The sequence below is a fragment of the Leucoraja erinacea genome, unplaced genomic scaffold, assembly GCF_028641065.1.
Source record: "Leucoraja erinacea ecotype New England unplaced genomic scaffold, Leri_hhj_1 Leri_96S, whole genome shotgun sequence".
Lineage (NCBI taxonomy): Eukaryota > Metazoa > Chordata > Chondrichthyes > Rajiformes > Rajidae > Leucoraja > Leucoraja erinaceus.
The window spans coordinates 76768-98275 of record NW_026576916.1 but is presented as its reverse complement, the minus strand read 5'-3'; the positions used below and the strand labels follow the sequence as shown (position 1 = coordinate 98275).

Sequence of the window (21508 nt, the reverse complement as noted above, 5' to 3'; positions counted from 1 at the left end):
CTTCACTGGAAGCTCATTCCACACAGCCACCACTCTCTGAGTAAAGAAGTTCCCCCTCATGTTACCCCTAAACTTCAGTCCCTTAATTCTCAAGTCATGTCCCCTTGTTTGAATCTTCCCTACTCTCAGTGGGAAAAGCTTTTCCACGTCAACTCTGTCTATCCCTCTCATCATTTTAAAGACTTCTATCAAGTCCCCCCTTAACCTTCTGCGCTCCAAAGAATAAAGCCCTAACTTGTTCAACCTTTCACTGTAACTTAGTTGCTGAAACCCAGGCAACATTCTAGTAAATCTCCTCTGTACTCTCTCTATTTTGTTGACATCCTTCCTATAATTAGGCGACCAAAATTGTACACCATACTCCAGAATTGGCCTCACCAATGCCTTGTACAATTTTAACATTACATCCCAACTTCTATACTCAGTTCCTTCCAACAATGCTAGTTCTGTGTTATCCATTTTACGTCCGAAACACTTGGGGCAATCTAGAGTTTACTTTGCTTTAGACTTCAGTGATACAGCATAAAAACAGGCCCTTTGGCCCATTGAGTCCATGCTAACCAATGATCGCCCATACGCTCGCTCTGTCCTACACCCTAGAGGCAATATACCAATCAGCCGGCACGTCTTGGGAGTGTGGGTGGACACCAGAGCACCCGCAGAAAACCCACGCAGGTCACGGGGAGAATATATAACTCCGTACAGACAGCACCCGTAGTCAGGATTGAACCCGGCTCTCTGGCACTGTTAGAGAATGGACAATAGGTGCAGAAGTAGGCCATTCGGCCCTTCGAGCCAGCACCGCCATTCACGCGATCATGGCTGATCATCTCCAATCAGTACCCCGTTCCAGCCTTCTCCCCATATACCCTGACTCCGCTATCTTTAAGAGCCCTATCTAACTCTCTCTTGAAAGCATCCACAGAACCAGCCACCTTCGCCCTCCGAGGCAGAGAATCCCACAGACTCACAACTCTCTGTGTGTAAAGGCAGCAACTCTACCGCTGTAGACTTCACTGCAATGTTACAGTACGGATGGTGGCCACTCCGTTACTTTCCACTCATGATGTTTTCACTCGTGGGAGAGTTGAGGACTAGAGGCCTTAGCCTCAGAATTAAAGGACCTCCCTTTTGGAAGAGGATAATAAGAAATATAAAAATAAGGTGCAGGAGCAGGCCATTCGGCCCTTGGAACCAGCACCGCCATTCAATATGATCAAAGCTGATCATCAGGATATGAGGAGGAATTTCTATAGTCAGAAGGTGGTGAATCTATGGCATTGATTGATGTGGAGGCCAAGTCAATGGATATTTTTACGGCGGAGATACATAGATTCTTGATTAGTATGGGTGTCAGGGATTATGAGGGGGGGGGGGGAGCAGGAGAATTGGGTGAGGAGGTAGAGATAGATCAGCCACGATTGAGTGGTGGAGTAGACTTGATGGGCCGAATGGCCTACCTCTGCTCCTATCCCGTATGAAGTTATGAAATCAACCACTCAGCTTGTGCGAGCCAAAGATGAGACTATTCTGGCACACGACATTCCTCAACATATCCCCCTGCATTTCCATCTCCACAATATATCACGGAACAGTACAGCCCAGGAACAGGCCCTTCGGCCCGCAATGTCTGTGCCGAACAACACACCAAGACCAACGTCATCTACCTCAGAGGGCGGTGGAGGCCGGTTCTCTGGATGCTTTCAAGAGAGAGCTAGATAGGGCTCTTAAAAATAGCGGACTCAGGGGATATGGGTAGAAGGCAGGAACGGGGTACTGATTGTGGATGATCAGCCACGAACACAGTGAATGGCGGTGCTGGCTCGAAGGGCTGAATGGCCTACTCCTGCACCTATTGTCTATTGTCACCTACCTCTTCTGGCAGCTTGTTCCATACACCCACCACTCTTTGTATGAAAAAGCTACCCCTCCGATTACTGAAGAAACAAAGAGCTTATGGTGTGAGAGGGTGACAGGCTGATAATGAACAGCAAACAATTGAGTCAGAGAGTCATACAACATGCAAACAGGCCCTTCGGCCAATCTAGCCCCCACTGTCCAACATAGCCCATCTACACAAGTGCCACCTGCCTGCCTCTAATCCCATTCTATCCATGTAACTGTCCAAATGTTTCTTAGACATTGCGATAGTCCCTGCCTCTACTATTTCCTCCGGCAGCTCGTTCCATGCACCCATCACCCTTTGTGTGAAAATGTTACTGCTCAGAATCCTATTGTATCTTTTCGCCTCCCCTCACCTTACACCTATGTCTTCTGATCCTCGATTCCCCTACTCTGCAAGAGGCTCTGTGCGTCCACCCGATCTATTCCTCTCATGGTCTTGTACACCTCCAGCCTTCAACTTGCAAATATGTACAATTACAGCACAGGAACAGGCCCTTCCACCCAAGATGCTAAACTAATCTCTTCCGCCTGCACGTGATCCATATCCCTCCATTCCCAGCACATCCTCATTTTCCTCATCTAGGCCTCATTAGAACGGAGATGAGGAAAATCTTTTTCTCACAGAGAGTTGTGGGTCTGTGGAATTCTCTGCCTCAGAGGGCGGTGGAGGCTGGATACTTTCAAGAGAGAGTTAGATAGAGCTCTGAGGGATAGCGGAGTCAGGGGATATGGGGAGAAGGCAGGAACGGGGTACTGATGATGATCAGCCATGATCACATTGAATGGTGGTGCTGGCTCAAAGGGCCGAATGGCCTACTCCTGCACCTATTGTCTATTGTCTATATCCATGTGCCAATCTGAAAGCCTCTTCACTGCCACCATCGTATCTGCTTCCACCACCACCCCCAGGCAAGTACGTTCCAAGCACCCACTTGAAATACTTGCTGCCCTGCACATCGCCTTTGAACATGCCCCTCTCATCTTAAAGCTCTGCCCTCTAGTCATTTCCGTCCTGCGAGAAAAGTTTACTCCGCTGAGTTTAATATAGAGATACAGCGCGGAACCAGGCCCTTCGGCCCACCGAGTCCCAGTCCGAGTCCGAGTCCGCGCCGACTATGTTAAAGGCACTTGTAAAAGTGGCAATTTGTTAACCTTTGTGGGACCTGGCTGCTAAACATAATGACCAAGAACAGCTGTAATGCAAGATTGGAATAGATAAGAACCCAGACACAACTGTGATGGCTATCCTTATCCTTCCCCCCCTCCCTCCCCCCCCCCCCCACCCCAACTGATAAGAAAGTCTGCTTTCTTGATTGCTTTCTCCGACTGATAAGAAAGTCATGTGCTGAGAGAATGGAGCGGCTGGGCTTGTACACTCTGGAGTTTAGAAGGATGAGGGGGTTCTCATTGAAACATATAAGATTGTTAAGGGCTTGGACACGCTAGAGGCAGGAAACATGTTCCCGATGTTGGGGGAGTCCAGAACCAGGGGCCACAGTTTAAGAATAAGGAGTAAGCCATTTAGAACGGAGACAAGGAAACACTTTTTTCTCACAGAGAGTTGTGAGTCTGTGGAATTCTCTGCCTCAGAGGGCGGTGGAGGCCGGTTCTCTGGATGCTTTCAAGAGAGAGCTAGATAGGGCTCTTAAAAATAGCGGAGTCAGGGGATATGGGGAGAAGGCAGGAACGGGGTCCTGATTGGGGATGATCAGCCATGATCACATTGAATGGCGGTGCTGGCTCGAAGGGCCGAATGGCCTACTCCTGCACCTATTGTCTATTGACCAGCACACTAACGCTATCATGCACTGACTAGGGACAATTAACAGTGAACCAATTAACCTACTAACCCTGTATGTTGTCAGTGTGTGGGAGGAAGCCGAATGATCTTGGAGAAAAACCCACGCAGGTCACAGGGAGAACGTACAGACTGCACCCGCAGTCAGGATGGAACCCAGGTCCCTGGAACCGTGAGGCAGCCACTCTACCGCTGTGCTTCCGGCATTGCCTCTTATCCATCTATCCCATCTCTCCTCAACCTCCTTTGTTCGAGAGTAAATAATCCAAGCCTAGATTGCAGGTACTTCAGTCAGATCCCCCCTGGACTTGTCTAGTGATATCTTATATGGAGGTGCAAGGGAAGAACTTTGTGTGTTCTTTGTTAGACTGGGCACCAGGAGGAAAATGGTGTTATCTTCATTTGTTGCAGTCGGCCTGCGTTAGAGTACTAAACAGAAGGCAGAGCCATTACTCTGGCTGTCTAAGGTCATCCCCATTCCTACACGGTGGGGATAATCTAGATAGTCCATAGGCAGATAATGTATCACCCCACAGCTGTTATCAGGCGGTCCCGGTGGGGCAGCGGTAGAGTCGCCGCCTTACAGCGAATGCAGCGCCGGAGACCCGGGTTCCATCCCGACTACGGGCGCTGTCTGTACGGAGTTTGTACGTTCTCCCCGTGACCTGCGTGGGTTTTCTCCGGGATCTTCGGTTTCCTCCCGCGCCCCAAAGACAATACAATATACAATACGGGTTTTATTTGTCACATTGCACATCAAGTGCAAGTGAAATGAATATGTCAGCAGCGGTACAGTGAGAAAGAACACATAATACACGATAAAAATGGAACACAAACATCCACCACAGCATTCATCACTGGGGTGGAAGGCACAACATTTGGCCAGTCCTCCTCCACTTCCCCCCGTGGTCGGGTCCAGAGTCGGCTCTTCCTCACCAGAGACCGCGGCTTCAGGTTGGTGTAGGCCGCAGGCCGGCGGTTGAGATTTAAAGTCCCCACTGCGCCGCAGCCAGCAGCACCGTAGACCGCAGGGCCGGCGGTCGAAGCTCCCCTCCAGGGGTGTTGGTAAGTCCACGCCGGGTCCGCGGCAGAAGTTGGCCAAGGGCCGGCAGTGATGGCTTCTTCTTCCCCCGGGTCCCCCACGAGGGATCCCGGGCTGCAGACCCCGCGCCAGCTGGAGCTCTGCAGACCGCGCGCGACTTCAGACTGCCGGCTCCCGCAGTCCCTGCTAGCCCGCTCCACGCCGAGAGTCCGTGCTGCGCCTGCTGCTGAAGCCCCGGGCTCGTCTCCGGGAAAGGCCGCCCGATCCTCGTTGTTAGGCCACCTGGAAAAAGTCGCCTCTCCGTGGAGGAGGCGACCGAAACGGTTTCCCCCTCACCCCCCACACAAGAAACACAAAGAAACATGAAAAACATACTTTAAAACATACTAAAAAAACAAATAAAGTTGAAAGAAACGGACACGCTGCTGACAGGGCGCCGGCTTGCAGCGCCCCCACCGACTTGCCGTACAGGTTTGTAGGTCAACTGGCTTGGTAAATGTAAAAATTGTCTCTAGTGGGTGTAGGATGGTGTTAATGTGCGGGGATCGCTGGTCGGTGCAGACCCGGTGGGTCTAAGGGCCTGTTTCCGCGCTGTATCTCTAAACTAAACAAAACTGAACTGAATCATCCTCCCACCAGCAGAGAGCAGTGCCGAGCTCCTACCTACCTCTTTGGTGACCCTCGGACTATCTTTAATCGGACGTTGCTGGCTTTACCTTGCGCTAAACGTTATTCCCTTATTCACATATCCGCACACTGTGAACGGCTCGACTGTAATCATGTATTGTCTTTCCGCTGACTGGATAGCACGCAACAAAAGACGTTTCACTGTACCTCGTTACACGTGACAATAAACTGAACTGAACAAAAGCTCTCCACACCCATAATCCAAAGACATGAACTAAACTGGCCCGAAACATCACCCATTCCTTCTCTCCAGAGATGCTGCCTGTCCCGCTGAGTTACTCCAGTATCTTGTCTCTACCTTCGACATGAACTAAACAGCAGGAATCAGGAGAAGGAACGTTTATGGGATTATTTTTACCCTTTTATGATGTATTCAGCTTCTGTTGCTTTGCTGGGGAACTATAGTGGGCAGGAAGTTCTGTATTTTTTCGCTGTTCTTAAATATTGAGGACAAAATGGCCGTAAAATCTCTTATTTCTTGAAACTGATTGATGAGTATGAGCGGCACAGTGGTGCAGCGGTGGACTTTCCCCGTTCTCCCTGGGATCGTGTGGGTTTCCTCCAGGTACTCCGGTTTCCCTCCGCATCCCAATGTTTGTAGGTTAGTTGATGTTGGTGCTGGCTCGAAGGGCCGAAGGGCCGAATGGCCTTCTCCTGCACCTATTGTCTATTGATGTCAGTGTGTTGTCCCGAGTTGAGGGACAATATTGTTGAGGGGAGGGGGGGGGGGGGGGGGGGGGGGGGGGGTGGGGGGGGGGGGAGGGGTGGTGAGGGGGGCCGGTGTTGGTGTCAGGGCACGTGGGAGGCATAGGTCGTACAAAACCGCAGTAACTATGGGGGGGGGGGGGGGGGGGAGTTTGTGGGGGAGGGGGTTGTAGACAGGTGGTGAGGGGGGTGGTCGGAGGATGGTGAAGGGAGGGGGAGGTGCATGGGAGTTTGTAATTTAGGCCCTTTACGTAGCGACTATTGCATACTTTGAGGACGCAAAACAAAGACTATCTGCGAATTGCCACATGACAATGAAAGTGCCATTCATTATTCATTGTGTGTGTGTGTTTGTAGGATGGAGCAAGAGTACAGGTGGTCACCGAGCACGAACTGGGTGGGCCGAAGGGCCTGTTTCCACGCTGGTTGACACAAAATGCTGGAGTAACTCAGCGGGACCGGCAGCATCTCTAGAGAGAAGGAATGGGTGACGTTTCCGTTCGAGACCCTTCCCGAAACGTCACCCATCCCTTCTCTCCAGAGATGCTGCCCGTCCCGCTGAGTTACTCCAGCATTTTGTGCCCGCCTTCAATTTAAACCAGCATCTGCAGTTCTTTCCTACACGCATTGTTTCCACGCTGTATGTTTGAAAGAAAAGGCGCTTTATAAGTAATCGGCCTGTCCCACTTAGGCGACTAGGCGCCTGCCAGGGATTAGTTTTAATGGAATTCACCTACGACACCTGGCGGCAACCTACCACAGCGAAAATTGTTGCCACTGCCGTCTAAAAAATGTCAACATGTTGAAAAGTTTGCTGCAGTCGTATGAAGTCGCCCCCAAAAAATTGCCTAAGTGCCATAAGGATGCTCCTTTTGGGAAGGTTGGTTTGAAGTTACTGTGTACTTCTGTTTAGTTGCAAACAACATATCTCATGTTAATGCAGGCGCCTCCCGTTTTATGCCTCTTTAATTTTGTGCGACTTTGGGGGGGGGGGGGGGGGGGGGGGGGGGGGGGGGGGGGGGGGAAGCCTTCACAGTCTTATATGTTTCAATGAGATCTCCTCTCACCCTTCTAAACTCCAGAGTATGCAAGCCCAGCCGCTCCATTCTCTCAGCATATGACAGTCCCGCCATCCCGGGAATTAACCTTGTAAACCTACGCTGCACTCCCTCAATAGCAAGAATGTCCTTCCTCAAATTAGGGGACCAAAACTGCACACAATACTCCAGGTGTGGTCGCACTAGGGCTCTGTACAACTGTAGAAGGACCTCTTTGCTCCTATATTTGATTCCTCTTGTTATAAAGGCCAACATGCCATTTGCTTTCTTCACTGCCTACTGTACCTGCATGCTTACTTTCATAGACTGATGAACAAGGACCCCCAGATCCCGTTGCACTTCCCCTTTTCCCAACTTGACGCCATGTAGATAGTAATCTGCCGTGATGTTTTTGCTACCAAAGTGGATAACCTCACATTCATCCGCGTTAAACTGCATCTGCCATGCATCTGCCCACTCCCCCAACCTGTCCAAGTCACCCTGCATTCTCATAGCATTTAGATAGTAATCTGACTTGACGCCATTTAGATAGTAATCTAAATAGTAATTTAACACCAACGCCTGTTATGTTGAATAACGCACTCAAATTGACACCATTGACGCAGTCGTGTATATGTTCATCTCATGGAGTTTAAGAACAGCAGCTGCCGGAAAATCGAAGGTAGACAAAAATGCTGGAGAAACTCAGCGGGTGCAGCAGCATCTATGGAGCGAAGGGAATAGGCAACGTTGTGAAGAAAATCGCTCCATAGATGCTGCTGCACCCGCTGAGTTTCTCCAGCTTTTTTGTGTAACCTTCGATTCTCCAGCATCTGCAGTTCCCTCTTAAACGTTGTGAAGAAGGGTTTCAGCGCTGAGTTTCTCCAACACTTATGTCCATCTCGTGGGTTTTTGAGACGTGCTGCTTGTGCCGTTTAGTTTATTGTCACGTGTGCAGTGAGAAGCTTTGGTTGCGCGCTCCCCAGTCAGCGGAAAGACGATACATGATTGCAATCGAGCCGCTCGACAGTGCATGGGATACATGATAAAGGAATAACATTTGGTGCAAGGTTACAAGAATGTTACAGTTACAAGTTACTGTTGCGAGCCAAGCCAGTTACTAGAAAAGCCAGTTACTAGAAATGCCAGTGAGAAGAATGTAGCCCCCCCCTCCGCAAGCAATGTTGGCTGCATGCACTACGTCTGACACATAGCGCTGCTGGAACTCAGCAGGCCAGGCACCATCCGTGGAGGGAATGGACAGGCGACATTTCGGGTTGTGTACCAAAACCAATGTCCATTTGCCCACCACATGCTGCCTGAACCGCTGAGTTCCTCCAGCACCCAGTATACAACTTGGGAGGTAGACATAGTTGAAACATATAAGATTGTTAAGGGCTTGGTCACTCTAGAGGCAGGAAACATGTTCCCGATGTTGGGGGAGTCCAGAACCAGGGGCCACACAGTTTTAGAATAAGGGGTAAGCCAATTAGAACGGAGACGAGGAAACACTTTTTCACACAGAGAGTTGTGAGTCTGTGGAATTCTCTGCCTCAGAGGGCGGTGGAGGCCGGTTCTCTGGATACTTTCAAGAGAGAGCTAGATAGGGCTGTTAAAGATAGCGGAGTCGGGGGATATGGGGAGAAGGCAGGAACGGGTACTGATTGGGGATGATCAGCCATGATCACATTGAATGGCGGTGCTGGCTCGAAGGGCCGAATGGCCTGCACCTATTGTCTATTGTCTATTGTCTATTGTTTGTAGTTTAATTGTCTTCAGTAAAAATTGTAAATTGTTCCCTAGTGTGTGTGACCCCTGGTTGGCGCTGACATGATGGGCCAAAGGGCCTGTTTCCACACTGGATCTCTCACCTAAACTAAAGATTAATGAGGATGTTGCCATAACTAAGATTATTAAGGGTTTGGACACGCTAGAGGCAGGAATCATTCTGAGCACCATGTTATAGGGAAGATATTGTCAAGCTTGAAAGGGTTCAGAGAAGATTTACGAGGATGTTGCCAGGACTAGAGGGTGTGAGCTACAGGGAGAGGTTGATTAGGCTGGGTCTCTATTCCCTGGAGCGCAGGAGGATGAGGGGTGATCTATAGAGGTGTACAAGATCATGAGGGGAATAGATCGGGTCGATGCACAGAGTCTCTTGCCCAGAGCAGGGGAATCGAGGACCAGAGGACAGATGTTCAAGGTGAAGGGGAAAAGATTTAATAGGAGTAACTTTTTCACACAAAGGGCGGTGGGTGCATGAAACAAGCTGCCAGAGGTAGTCGAGGCTGGGACTATCCCAACGTTTAAGAAATTGTTAGAAAGGTGTATGGATTTTGAGTATAGAAGCTGGGATGTAATGTTAAAATTGTACAAGGCATTGGTGAGACCAAATCTGGAGTATGGTGTACAATTTTGGTCGCCCAATTATAGGAAGGATGTCAACAAAATAGAGAGAGTACAGAGGAGATTTACCAGAATGTTGCCAGGGTTTCAACAACTAAGTTACAGAGAAAGATTGAATAAGTTAGGTCTTTATTCTCTGGAGCGCAGAAGGTTAAGGGGGGACCTGATAGAGGTCTTTAAAATGATGAGAGGGATAGACAGAGTTGATGTGGACAAGCTTTTCCCTTTGAGAATAGGGAAGATTCAAACAAGAGGACATGACTTCAGAATTAAGGGACAGAAGTTTAGCGGTAACATGAGGGGGAACTTCTTTACTCAGAGAGTGGTAGCGGTGTGGAATGAGCTTCCAGTGGAAGTGGTGGAGGCAGGTTCGATTTTATCATTTAAAAATAAATTGGATAGCTATATGGATGAGAAGGGAATGGAGGGTTATGGTACGAGTGCAGGCAGGTGGGGCTAAGGGAAAAAAAAGTTGTTCGGCACGGACTTGTAGGGCCGAGACGGCCTGTTTCCGTGCTGTAATTGTTATATGGTTATATGGATAGGGCAGGTTTGGAGGGATATGGACCAAACGCAGGCGACTGGGATTAGTGTAGCTGGAACATTGTTGGCCGGTGTGGGCGAGTTGGGCCGAAGGGCCTGTTTCCACACTGTATCACTCCATGACTAGCACTTTGGGTCTGCTTTGTCCCCAGCATGGAGAGTGAGCTTTGATCACTGAAACATATGGAATATGCAGTTGCTACCAGTAAGCAATTAGTTTTTAGACCTTAGATGGACACAAAATGCTGGAGTAACTCAGTGGGACAGGCAGCATCTCTGGAGAGAAGGAATGGGTGACGTTTTGGGTCGAGACCCTTCTTTTCTGTGTGAAAAAACTTTATTAGAAGAAGTACTAGATAAACGTAGTACTCTATAAAACAATATAATAAACGAGAGAAAAAAATGTCCGTGTGTATATATACACACACTTACACACACATATACATACACATGCACATACGCACACACACACCCACATATACATACACACGCACACATATGGACACACACCATCGATGGTCACTGGAAACGAGTATGACTGTCATCTCCTCTGCATTGGGGCATCTACTTGTGGGTCTGCAGTTGTCTGTAGAGGCCGATCCGCGATCCACACACCTTGGTGCAACGTGGGCAGTGGAGACTGGCGGTGGTTGGTAGTCGTCGAGTCCCCTTCTCTCTCTCTCCTTACGTGCTGTCACTTTGTCTCTGCCACACGGCGTAGTTCCATTTTGTGACGTGCGGCTCCTTCCTGCACGGATTTCCTCCAGGAGCGCCTGCCTGTCCAGTGCAATGTGCTCCCAGTTGCTCGATGTGATGTGGAATTTCTTCAGACTGTTCCTGATGTCCTTGAAGGTTTTCTTTGGCCCGCCAGGGGCTCGCCAACCTTCCTTCAATTGAGAGTACAGGATTTGTTTAGGGAGGTGTGTTGTACATGCAGATGACATGGCCAGTCCATCCATCAATAATGTAGCACCAACGTCAATGGACTGGATGGATGCACACACACACACAAACACGCACACATGCACGCACACACACACTCTCACACACACACACACACACACACACACACACACACACACACGCACGCACACACACACACACACACACGCAACACACACACACGCACACGCACACAAACGCACACACGCACACACGCACACACACACGCACGCATACACACACACACACAGGCACACACACACGCAGGCGAGCACGCACACACACACACGCACGGACACATGCACACACGCACGCACACACACACACACACACACAGGCGCACACACACACACAGGCACACACACGCACACACTAGTGCAAAAAGACAAATTCAATGCCCCCAAGTGTATGTATTTCAGAGCTTATTTGGAGGGTGTCGTGTTTAATACCCTGATGGTTGTAGGGAAGTAGCTGTTCCTGAACCTGGACGTTACAGTTTTCAGACTCCTGTACCTTCTTCCCGATGGCAGTGGTGAGATGAGAGTGTGGCCAGGATGGTGTGGGTCTCTGATGATGCCAGGTCTCTGATGATGCCAGCTGCCTTTTTGAGGCAGAGACTCCTGTAGATCCCTTCGACGGTCTGTCCCCTCTGTGCCTTCTCTTCGGTATAAACCAGCGCCTGCTGTTCCTTGTTCCTCCATCGCACTCCGCGCGAGTAAGACGGACCCACGTGATATGTTCTGCGCAGGTTTGTTTTTTTTCATTGTGCCAAGTCAAGTCATGTCAAGTTTATTCGTCACATACACATACGAGATGTGCAGTGAAATGAAAAGTGGCAATGCTCGCGGACTTTGTGCAAAAAACAAACTACAAAAAAAAACTGTCTTTCTCGTCACCTGTCTAAACGTCTGAACATGCGTTTAAATCCGCAGGTTGGCACTGGTGACGAGGGAGTTTCCTAATTACATGTCTCGTAGCAGGGAGCTGCTCGGACGATTCGCCATGTCCCGTCGGCACCTGCAGGCCGCGGGATTCCTGGTAGTGGACGTAAGTCTCCAACTCTAAGTAACATTAGCAAATTTGCAGATGACACAAAGCTGGGTGGCAGTGTGAACTGTGAGGAGGATGCTATGAGAATGCAGGGTGACTTGGACAGGTTGGGGAAGTGGGCAGATGCATGGCAGATGCAGTTTAATGTGGATAAATGTGAGGTCATCCACTTTGGTAGCAAAAACAGCAAGGCAGATTACTACCTAAATGGCGTCAAGTTGGGAAAAGGGGAAGTACAACGGGATCTGGGGGGTCCTTGTTCATCAGTCTATGAAAGTAAGCACGCAGGTACAGCAGGCAGTGAAGAAAGCGAATGGCATGTTGGCCTTTATAACAAGAGGAATCGAATATAGGAGCAAAGAGGTCCTTCTGCAGTTGTACAGAGCCCTAGTGAGACCACACCTGGAGTATTGTGTGCGGTTTTGGTCCCCTAATTTGAGGAAGGACATTCTTGCTATTGAGGAAGTGCAGCGTAGGTTCACCAGGTTAATTCCCGGGATGGCGGGACTGTCATATGCTGAGAGAATGGAGCAGCTGGGCTTGTACACTCTGGAGTTTCGAAGGATGAGAGGGAATCTCATTGAAACATATAAGATTGTTAAGGGTTTGGACACGCTGGAGGCAGGAAACGTTCCTGATGTTGGCGGAGACCAGAACCAGTGGCCACAGTTTAAGAATAAGGGGTAAGCCATTTAGAACGGAGACGAGGAAACACTTTTTCTCACAGAGAGTGGTGGGTCTGTGGAATTCTCTGCCTCAGAGGGCGGTGGAGGCCGGTTCTCTGGATGCTTTCAAGAGATAGATGGATAGGGCTCTTACAGATAGCGGAGTCAGGGGATATGGGGAAAAGGCAGGAACGGGGTACTGATTGGGGATGATCAGCCATGATCACATTGAATGGCGGTGCTGGCTCGAAGGGCCGAATGGCCTACTCCTGCACCTATTGTCTATTGTCTATTGACGCAGAGGCACCGATACGCTGCCGGCATGAATCCAGGGATATGGGGAGATAGCAGGAACGGGGTACTGGTTTTTTTTTTTAAGAAAGAACTGCAGGTGCTGGAGAAATCGGAGGTAGACAAAATACTGCTGGAGAAACTCAGCGGGTCAGGCAGCATCTATGGAACGAAGGAATAGGTGACGTTTCGGGTCGAGACCCTTCTTCAGACTGATGTCGGGTGGGCGGTAAAAGGAAATGAAGAGGCGGAGACAGTGGGCTGTGGGAGAACTGGGACATGGAGGGGAAGGAGGGAGAAAGGCAATAGACAATAGGTGCAGGAGTAGGCCATTCGGCCGTTCGAGACAGCACCGCCATTCAATGTGATCATGGCTGATCATCTACAATCAGTACCCCGTTCCTGCCTTCTCCCCATATCCCCTGACTATCTTTAAGAGCCCTATCTAGCTCTCTCTTGAACGCATCCAGAGAACTGGCCTCCACCGCCCTCTAAGGCAGAGAATTCCACACTCACAACTCTCGGTGAGAAAAAGCTATCTAAAATTAGAGGTCAATGTTCATACCGCTGGGGTGTAAACTACCCAAACAAAATATGAGATGCTGCTCCTCCAATTTGCATTGGGCCTCACTCTGACAATGGAGGCCCAGGACAAAGGTCGGATTGGGAATGGGAGGGGGAGTTGAAGCGCTGAGCCACCGGGAGATCAGGTTGGTTATTGCGGACCGAGCGGAGGTGTTGGGCGAAACGATCGCCAAGCCTACGCTTGGTCTCACCGATGTAGAGCAGCTGATATCTAGAGCAGCGGATGCAATAGATGAGGTTGGAGGAGGTGCAAGTGATTAGATGATCAGCCATTGAATAGCGGTGCAGGCTCGAAGGGCCAAATGGCCTACCCCTGCACCTATTTTCTATGTTTCTAATTATTGAATTGAATTGCAAGATACAAAACTCAAGTACTTATTCTGCATGGCAGAGCTGCCTGATAACAGCTGGGAAGAAACTGTCCCTGAATCTGGAGGTGTGCGTTTTCACACTTCTGTACATTTTGCCTGATGGGAGAGGGGAGAAGAGGGAGTGGCCAGGATGTGACTTAATTGATTATGCTGCTGGCCTTGAACTAAATTGGACCTGGCAAGATAAAAATGTTTTATGTCCCAGATAGAACAATGAACTCCTTATGGGCGCTGTCCCACTTACGCGACTTTTTCGGAGACTGCCGGCACCCGTCATAGGTCGTTGCAGGTTGTCGAAAATTTTGCGCATGTTGAAAATCCAGCAGCGACCAGAAAGACGCCACGACTCTTTGGGCGACTGAGGAGACGACTCACGACCGTACAGGCGACACGTCGCGCGGTGAAGCCTGTACGGTGGTGAGTAGTCGCCCAAAGAGTCGTACCTTGTTCTGGTCGCCGCTGGGTTTTCACCGCGTTGAGAATTTTCGGCGCCAATTCTTGCTGCCGTTGGTTGACGTAGGTCCTGTCGTAGGTTGTCGCCAGGCGAATTCCATTAAAACTAGTCCCCGGCAGTCTTCCAAAGAGTCGCGTAAGTGGGACAGGCCCATACGTTGCTGTTGGAAGAATGATGTTTCTGCTTGTTGTTCTGCATCCAACGCCCGCTCCAATCTCTCTCTCTCCCTCTCCCTCTCCCTCTCCCTATCTCTCTCCCTCTCCCTATCTCTCTCCCTCTCCCTCCCTCTCCCCCCTCTCTCCCCCCCTCTCCCTCTCCCTCTCCCCTCTCCCTCTCCCTCTCTCCCCCTCCTCCCTCCCTCCCTCTCCCTCTCCCTCTCCCCCCTCCCCCTCTCCCTCTCCCCCCCCCCCCCCCTCCCCCTCTCCCCCTCTCCTCTCTCTCCCTCTCTCTCTCTCTCCTCTCTCCCTCTCCCTCTCCTCCCTCTCCCCCTCTCTCTCTCTCTCTCTCTCTCTCCCTCCCTCTCTCTCTCCCTCTCTCTCCCTCTCCCTCTCTCCCTCTCTCCTCTCTCCTCTCCCCCTCTCCCTCTCCCTCTCCCTCTCCTCTCTCCCCCTCTCCCTCTCTCTCCTCTCTCTCCCCTCTCCCTCTCTCCCTCCCTCCCCCTCTCTCTCTCTCCCTCTCCCTCTCCCTCTCTCTCCCTCTCTCCCTCTCCCTCCCTCCCTCGCCCTCGCCCTCTCCCTCTTCCTCTCTGCAGGTACCGTACTACGATTGGCTTGAACTGAAGTCCGAGTGGCAGAAGGTTGCGTACCTGAAAGACAAAATGAGCAAAGCCATAGGCGAGGAAATGGCGCAGTGAGGCCCCGCGCCCGCCTCTCTCCACCGTGAGCCTTGCTTGCTGCTGGGTAGTGAAGGCTGCACAACCCCGCTTGAAATCCCTGCAGGAATCCATCCGCGCAGTCGGGGCTTGGAGTGATTTTCGTTGTACATACCGTATTTTAAAGTAAAGGACTGCACAAGTTCAACGGTTTCTGTTTGGGAGATCTGGTGTCGTTTAGTTTATGGGTACAGCGCGGAAACAGGCCCTTCGGCCCGTCTAATCCGCTCCGACCAGCGGGCACCGTGCATGCTAGCACTATCCTACACACACACGCACACACACTAAGGACAATTGAAACATATAAGATTGTTAAGGGCTTGGACACGCTAGAGGCAGGAAACATGTTCCCGATGTTGGGGGAGTCCAGAACCAGGGGCCACAGTTTAAGAATAAGGAGTAAGCCATTTAGAACGGAGACGAGGAACCACTTTTTCTCACAGAGAGTTGTGAGTCTGTGGAATTCTCTGCCCCAGAGGGCGGTGGAGGCCGGTTCTCTGGATGCTTTCAAGAGAGATCTAGATAGGGTCTTAAAATAGCGGAGTCAGGGGATATGGGGAGAAGGCAGGAACGGGTTACTGATTGGGGATGATCAGCCATGATCACATTGAATGGCGGTGCTGGCTCGATGGGCCGAATGGCCTACTCCTGCACCTATTGTCAATTGTCTAATTTACAATTTACCAAAGCCAATTAACCTACAAACTAGCACGTCTTTGGAGTGTGGGAGGAGACTGGAGCACCCGGAGAAAACCCACGCAGGTCTCGGGGGAGAAGGTACAAACTCTGTACCGACGGTGCCCGCAGTCAGGATCGAACCCGGGTCTCTGGCGCTGTGAGGCAGCAGCTCTACCGCTGCGCCACCGTGCAGAGATGTTCTTTCCCGGGTTTACACAGAGCGTCACAAGGTGTGGGAACAGGCCCTTCGGCCCAACTTGCCCGCACCGATCAACATGTCCCATCTACACTCGTCCCACCTGCCTGCGTTTAGCCCATATCCCTCCAAACCTGCCCTAACCATGTACCTGTACATTGCGATAGTCCCAGCCTCAACTACCTCCTCCGGCAGCTCATTCCACACACCCACCACCCGACATCATCGGCATTTGGTCTCGACCCGAAATGTCATCTATTCCTTTTCAAGAGTTAAGAGTCAAGAGTGTTTTATTGTCATAAGTCCCGAATGGGACAATGAAATTCGTACTTGCTGCAGCACAACACAATATGTGAATATGTAAACATAGTTTATGTCAACAAAATAGAGAGAATACAGAGGAGATTTACTAGAATGTTGCCTGGGTTTCAGCAACTAAGTTACAGAGAAAGGTTGAACAAGTTAGGGCTTTATTCTTTGGAGCGCAGAAGGTTAAGGGGGGACTTGATAGAGGTCTTTAAAATGATGAGAGGGATAGACAGAGTTGATGTGGACAATCTTTTCCCACTGAGAGTAGGGATGATTCAAACATGGGGACATGACTTGAGAATTAAGGGACTGAAGTTTAGGGGTAACATGAGGGGGAACTTCTTTACTCAGAGAGTGGTGGCTGTGTGGAATGAGCTTCCAGTGAAGGTGGTGGAGGCAGGTTTGTTTTTAACATTTAAAAATAAATTGGATAGTTATATGGATGAGAAAGGAATGGAGGGTTATGGTCTGAACGCAGGTAAATGGGACTAGGGGAGAATACGTGTTCGGCACGGACTAGAAGGGCCGAGATGGCCTGTTTCCGTGCTGTAATTGTTATATGGTTTATATAGTTATATGGACGGGAAAGGAATGAAGGGTTATGGTCTGAGTGCAGGTGTATGGGACTAGGGGAGAATACATGTTCGGCACGGACTAGAAGGGTCGAGATGGCCTGTTTACGTGCTGTAATCGTTATATGGTTATAGTACATGTTGTCAAAACATCATTTTTTCACCTCCGCAACATCGCCAAACTCAGACCCTCTCTCACACCCCCCGCTGCTGAAAGACTCATCCATGCCTTCATCTCCTCCCGTCTGTACTACTGTAACTCTCTTCTCTTTGGCATCAGCTCCACCTACATCAACCGACTCTAACTGGTCCAGAACGCAGCCGCCCGACTCATCACCCACACCACATCCTGGCACCACATCACCCCAGTCCTCAAACAACTTCACTGGCTTCCCATCTCCCACCGGATCACCTACAAAATCCTGGTCCTCACCTACAAAGCCCTCAACCACTTGGCCCCCCATATCTCACTGACCTCCTCTCCCCCTACCAACCCTCACGGTCCCTCAGATCCATTTCAGCCGGTCTCCTCTACATTCTGAAATCCAACCTCTGCACTTTTGGAGACAGAGCCTTCTCCAGGGCAGCTCCCAGGCTCTGGAACTCCCTCCCACAATTGATCCGAACTTCTGAGTCCCTCACCGTCTTCCAGTCCCGCCTCAAGACCCATCTCTTCACCTCTGCCTACCCTTAGTCCCATGTCCCCCTCCCCTTTGCATCTCTGTCTCACTGCTCGATTTTGTTTTGTTCTTGACTCACCATGTAAAGCGACTTTGAGTCCTTGAAAAGCGCTATACAAATAAAATGTATTCTTATTATTATTACATAACGGGGAAGAGAAAAAAAGAAAAGGTTCAATAAATAACAGATATAGTGAAGTAATAACATAGTCTTTTGCAGTACAGAGCTCAGAGCTTATTCGTAGTTGTGTTTAATAGCCTGATGGGTGTAGGGAAGAAGCTGTTCCTGAACCTGGACGTTACAGTTTTCAGGCTCCTGTACCTTCTTCCTGGTGGCAGTGGTGAGATTAGTAGGTGGCCAGGATGGTGTGGGTCCTTGATGATTTTAGCTGCCTTTTTGAGGCAGCGACTACGATAGATCCCTTCGACGGTGGGGAGGTCAGAGCCGGTGATGGACTGGGCAGTGGTCACAACTTTTTGTAGTCTTTTTCGCTCCTGGACGTTCAAGTTGCCAAACCAGGCCACGATGCAACCAGTCAGGATGCTCTCTATTGTGCACCTGTAGAAGTTTAGGGGAATCCTGTTCGACATGTCAAATCTCCGTAATCTTCTCAGGAAGTAGAGTCGCTGATGTGCCTTCTGTACAATTGCATCGGTGTGCTGGGTCCAGGAAAGATCTTCTGAAATATGCACGCCCAGGAATTTGAAATCATTGACCCTCTCCACCATTGTCCCGTTGATATAAACAGGATTCTGGGTCCTCATCCTTCCCCTACTAAAGTCCACAATCAGTTCCTTGGTCTTACTGATGTTGAGAGCCAGGTTGTTGTGCTGGCACCATTTGGTCAGTTGGTCGATCTCACTTCTATACTCTGACTCGTCCCCATCTAATTCGTCCAACCACAGTGGTGTCGTCGGCGAACTTGATGATGGAGTTCGCACTTTGACCGGCTAAGCAGTCATGGGTATAGAGTGAGTAAAGCAGGGGGCTAAGCACGCAGCCTTGAGGTGCTCCCGTACTGATTGTTATCGAGGATGAAGTGGTTCACCAGAGATGCTGTCTGACCCGCTGAATGACTCCAGCTTTTTGTATCTATATCCATGATATCCTCATCACCATCCCATTGAACTAATCTCCCCTTTTTCCATCTCTTTCCGTGGAGGCGAGGTTCCCCTTTTATCCTGCCTCCAGACTCTCTTTGCCCCCTCCCCATTGTGCACCAATTCTCCATTCCTCAGTCACACTTCATCCCCCTTCTGCCCCTCAAGTCATTTCCTATCCCCTATGTCCCATGTTTTCCTCCTGTACTCGCCCTTTCCCCCTTCCCATCCACATCCCTGCCACCAGCTTTAAACTTCATGCCTCTCCTGATCCGACACCCGTTCGTCACCTTTTCACCTCTACCCCCCTTTGTCACTGACACCACCCATCCCCCACTCACCCCCCCCCCCCCCCCCACCCCACACCCCCCACCTCCGCTTGTATCCACCTATCACTATGAAAGTAAGCATGCAGGTACAGCAGGCAGTGAAGAAAGAGAATGGCATGTTGCCCTTTATAACGCGAGGAGTTGAGAATAGGAGCAAAGAGGTCCTTCTGCAGTTGTACAGGGCCCTAGTGAGACCACACCTGGAGTATTGTGTGCAGTTTTAGTCCCCTAATTTGCGGAAGGACATTCTTGCTATTGAGGGAGTGCAGCGTAGGTTTACAAGGTTAATTCACGGGATGGCGAGACTGTCATATGTTGAGAGAATGGAGCGGCTGGGCTTGTACACTCTGGAGTTTAGAAGGATCTTATTGAAACATATACGATTATTACGGGTTTGGACAGGCTGGAAGCAGTAAACATGTTCCCAATGTTTGGGGAATCCAGAACCAGGGGCCACACACACAGTTTAAGAATAAGAGGTCGGCCATTTAGAACGGAGATGAGGAAACACTTTTTTCGCACAGAGAGTTGTGAGTCTGTGGGATTCTCTGCCTCAGAGGGCGGTGGAACTGCCCTGTGGAATTCTCTGAGGCAGAGAATCCCACAGACTCACCACTCTCTGTGAGAAAAATGCTTTTGTGTTTAGTTTAGAGACACAGCGCGGAAACGAGGCCCTTCGGCGCCGACCAGCGATCCCCGCGCACTTAACGCTATCCCGCACGAGGAACGAATCTTTCTCACATTTATACCGCGCTGATTCACCTACAAACCTGTACGGCCTTCGGAGTTTGGGGAGGAAACCGAAGATCTCGGAGAAAACCCACGGGGAGAACGTGCAAACTCCGTAAAGACAGCATCCCGTAGTCTGGATCGAACCCGGGTCTCTGGCGCTGTGAGGCAGCAACTCTACCGCCGTGATACCTCTCATTGTGCCTTGCTGAAGATTCCAGCATCTGCGGTTCTGGTGTGTCTGGGCCACACTGGGTAATGGAGGCCAAGAAACAAGGTCCAAACAACAATATCTGGAAGACACCCACACCCCGTTGATTGAAGTTCACGTTTTGTCGGTGGTTTTGGAAGAATAAACATTTTCCTTGGTTTTGATTTGTGAAACCGGATGGACATTCAGAGCCTTTTGGTGGTACGCAAGAATGCTGGAGAAACTCAGCGGGTGCAGCAGCATCTATGGAGAGAAGGATTCTTCGCTCCACAGATGCTGTTGCTGCACCCGCTGAGTTTCTCCAGCATTCTTGTGTACCTTCGATTTTCCAGCAGCATCTGCAGTTCCTTCTTAACCAATTCAGAGCCTTCCCCCCCCCCCCCCCCCCCCCCCCCTTGCTATATCCCCCGTCACTTTCATGGTCATAAGTGATGGGAGCAGAATTAGGCCATTCGGCCCATCCAGTCTACTCCGCCATTCAATCATGGCTGATCTATCTCTCCCTCCTAACCCCATTCTCCTGCCTTCTCCCTATAACCCCTGACACCCGCATTAATCAAGAATCTATCTATCTCTGCTTTAAAAATATCCATTGACCTGGCCTCCACAGCCTTCTGTGGCAATGAATTCCACAGATTCACCACCCTCTGACTAAAGAAATTCCTCCTCATCTCCTTCCTGAAGGAACGTCCTTTGATTCTGAGGCTATGCCCTCTAGTCCTAGAGTCTCCCACTAGTGGAAACATCCTCTCCACATCCACTCTATCCAGGCCTTTCACTATTCTGTAAGCTTCAACGAGGTTCCCCCTCATCCTTCTAAACTCCAGTGAGTACAGGCCCAGTGCTGACAAAAGCTCATCATAGGTTAACCTACTCATTCCTGGGATCATTCTCGTAAACCTCCTCTGGACCCTCTCCAGAGCCAGCACATCCTTCCTCAGATATGGGGCCCAAAATTGCTCACAATACTCCAGATTCCTATCCATGTACTTGTACAAATGTCTTTTTAATGCCGTTATAGTACCTGCTGGAGTTTCATTGAGTCTTGTGAACAGGAAACTTGATGGATCTACACTAGTCCCACCTGCCTGTGTTTGTCCCATATCCCTCTAAACCTGTTCTATCCATGTACCCGTTCAACTGTTTCTAAAACTAAATGTTTCTCAAAGTTACCCCTCAATAGTCAATAGACAATAGGTGCAGGAGTAGGCCATTCGGCCCTTCGAGCCAGCACCGCCATTCAATGTGATCATGGCTGATCATCCCCAATCAGTACCCCGCTCCTGCCTTCTCCCCTTATCCCCTGACTCTGCTATCTTTAAGAACCCAATCCCTTGAAAGCATCCAGAGA

General features: G+C 50.0%; 1 protein-coding gene across 1 annotated transcript in view; it reads left to right on the top strand.

Annotated features, from left to right (window-relative positions):
• Window positions 1-15505, top strand: part of tbrg4 (transforming growth factor beta regulator 4) — a 54662-nt gene extending 39157 nt beyond the window's left edge. The window contains exons 10-11 of the mRNA XM_055631940.1: window positions 11998-12112; window positions 15233-15505. Coding sequence (XP_055487915.1) covers window positions 11998-12112; window positions 15233-15334 — 217 coding nt within the window. The 3' untranslated portion in view covers window positions 15335-15505. The remainder of the gene's footprint in view (window positions 1-11997; window positions 12113-15232) is intronic.
• Window positions 15506-21508: the final 6003 nt, after the last annotated feature.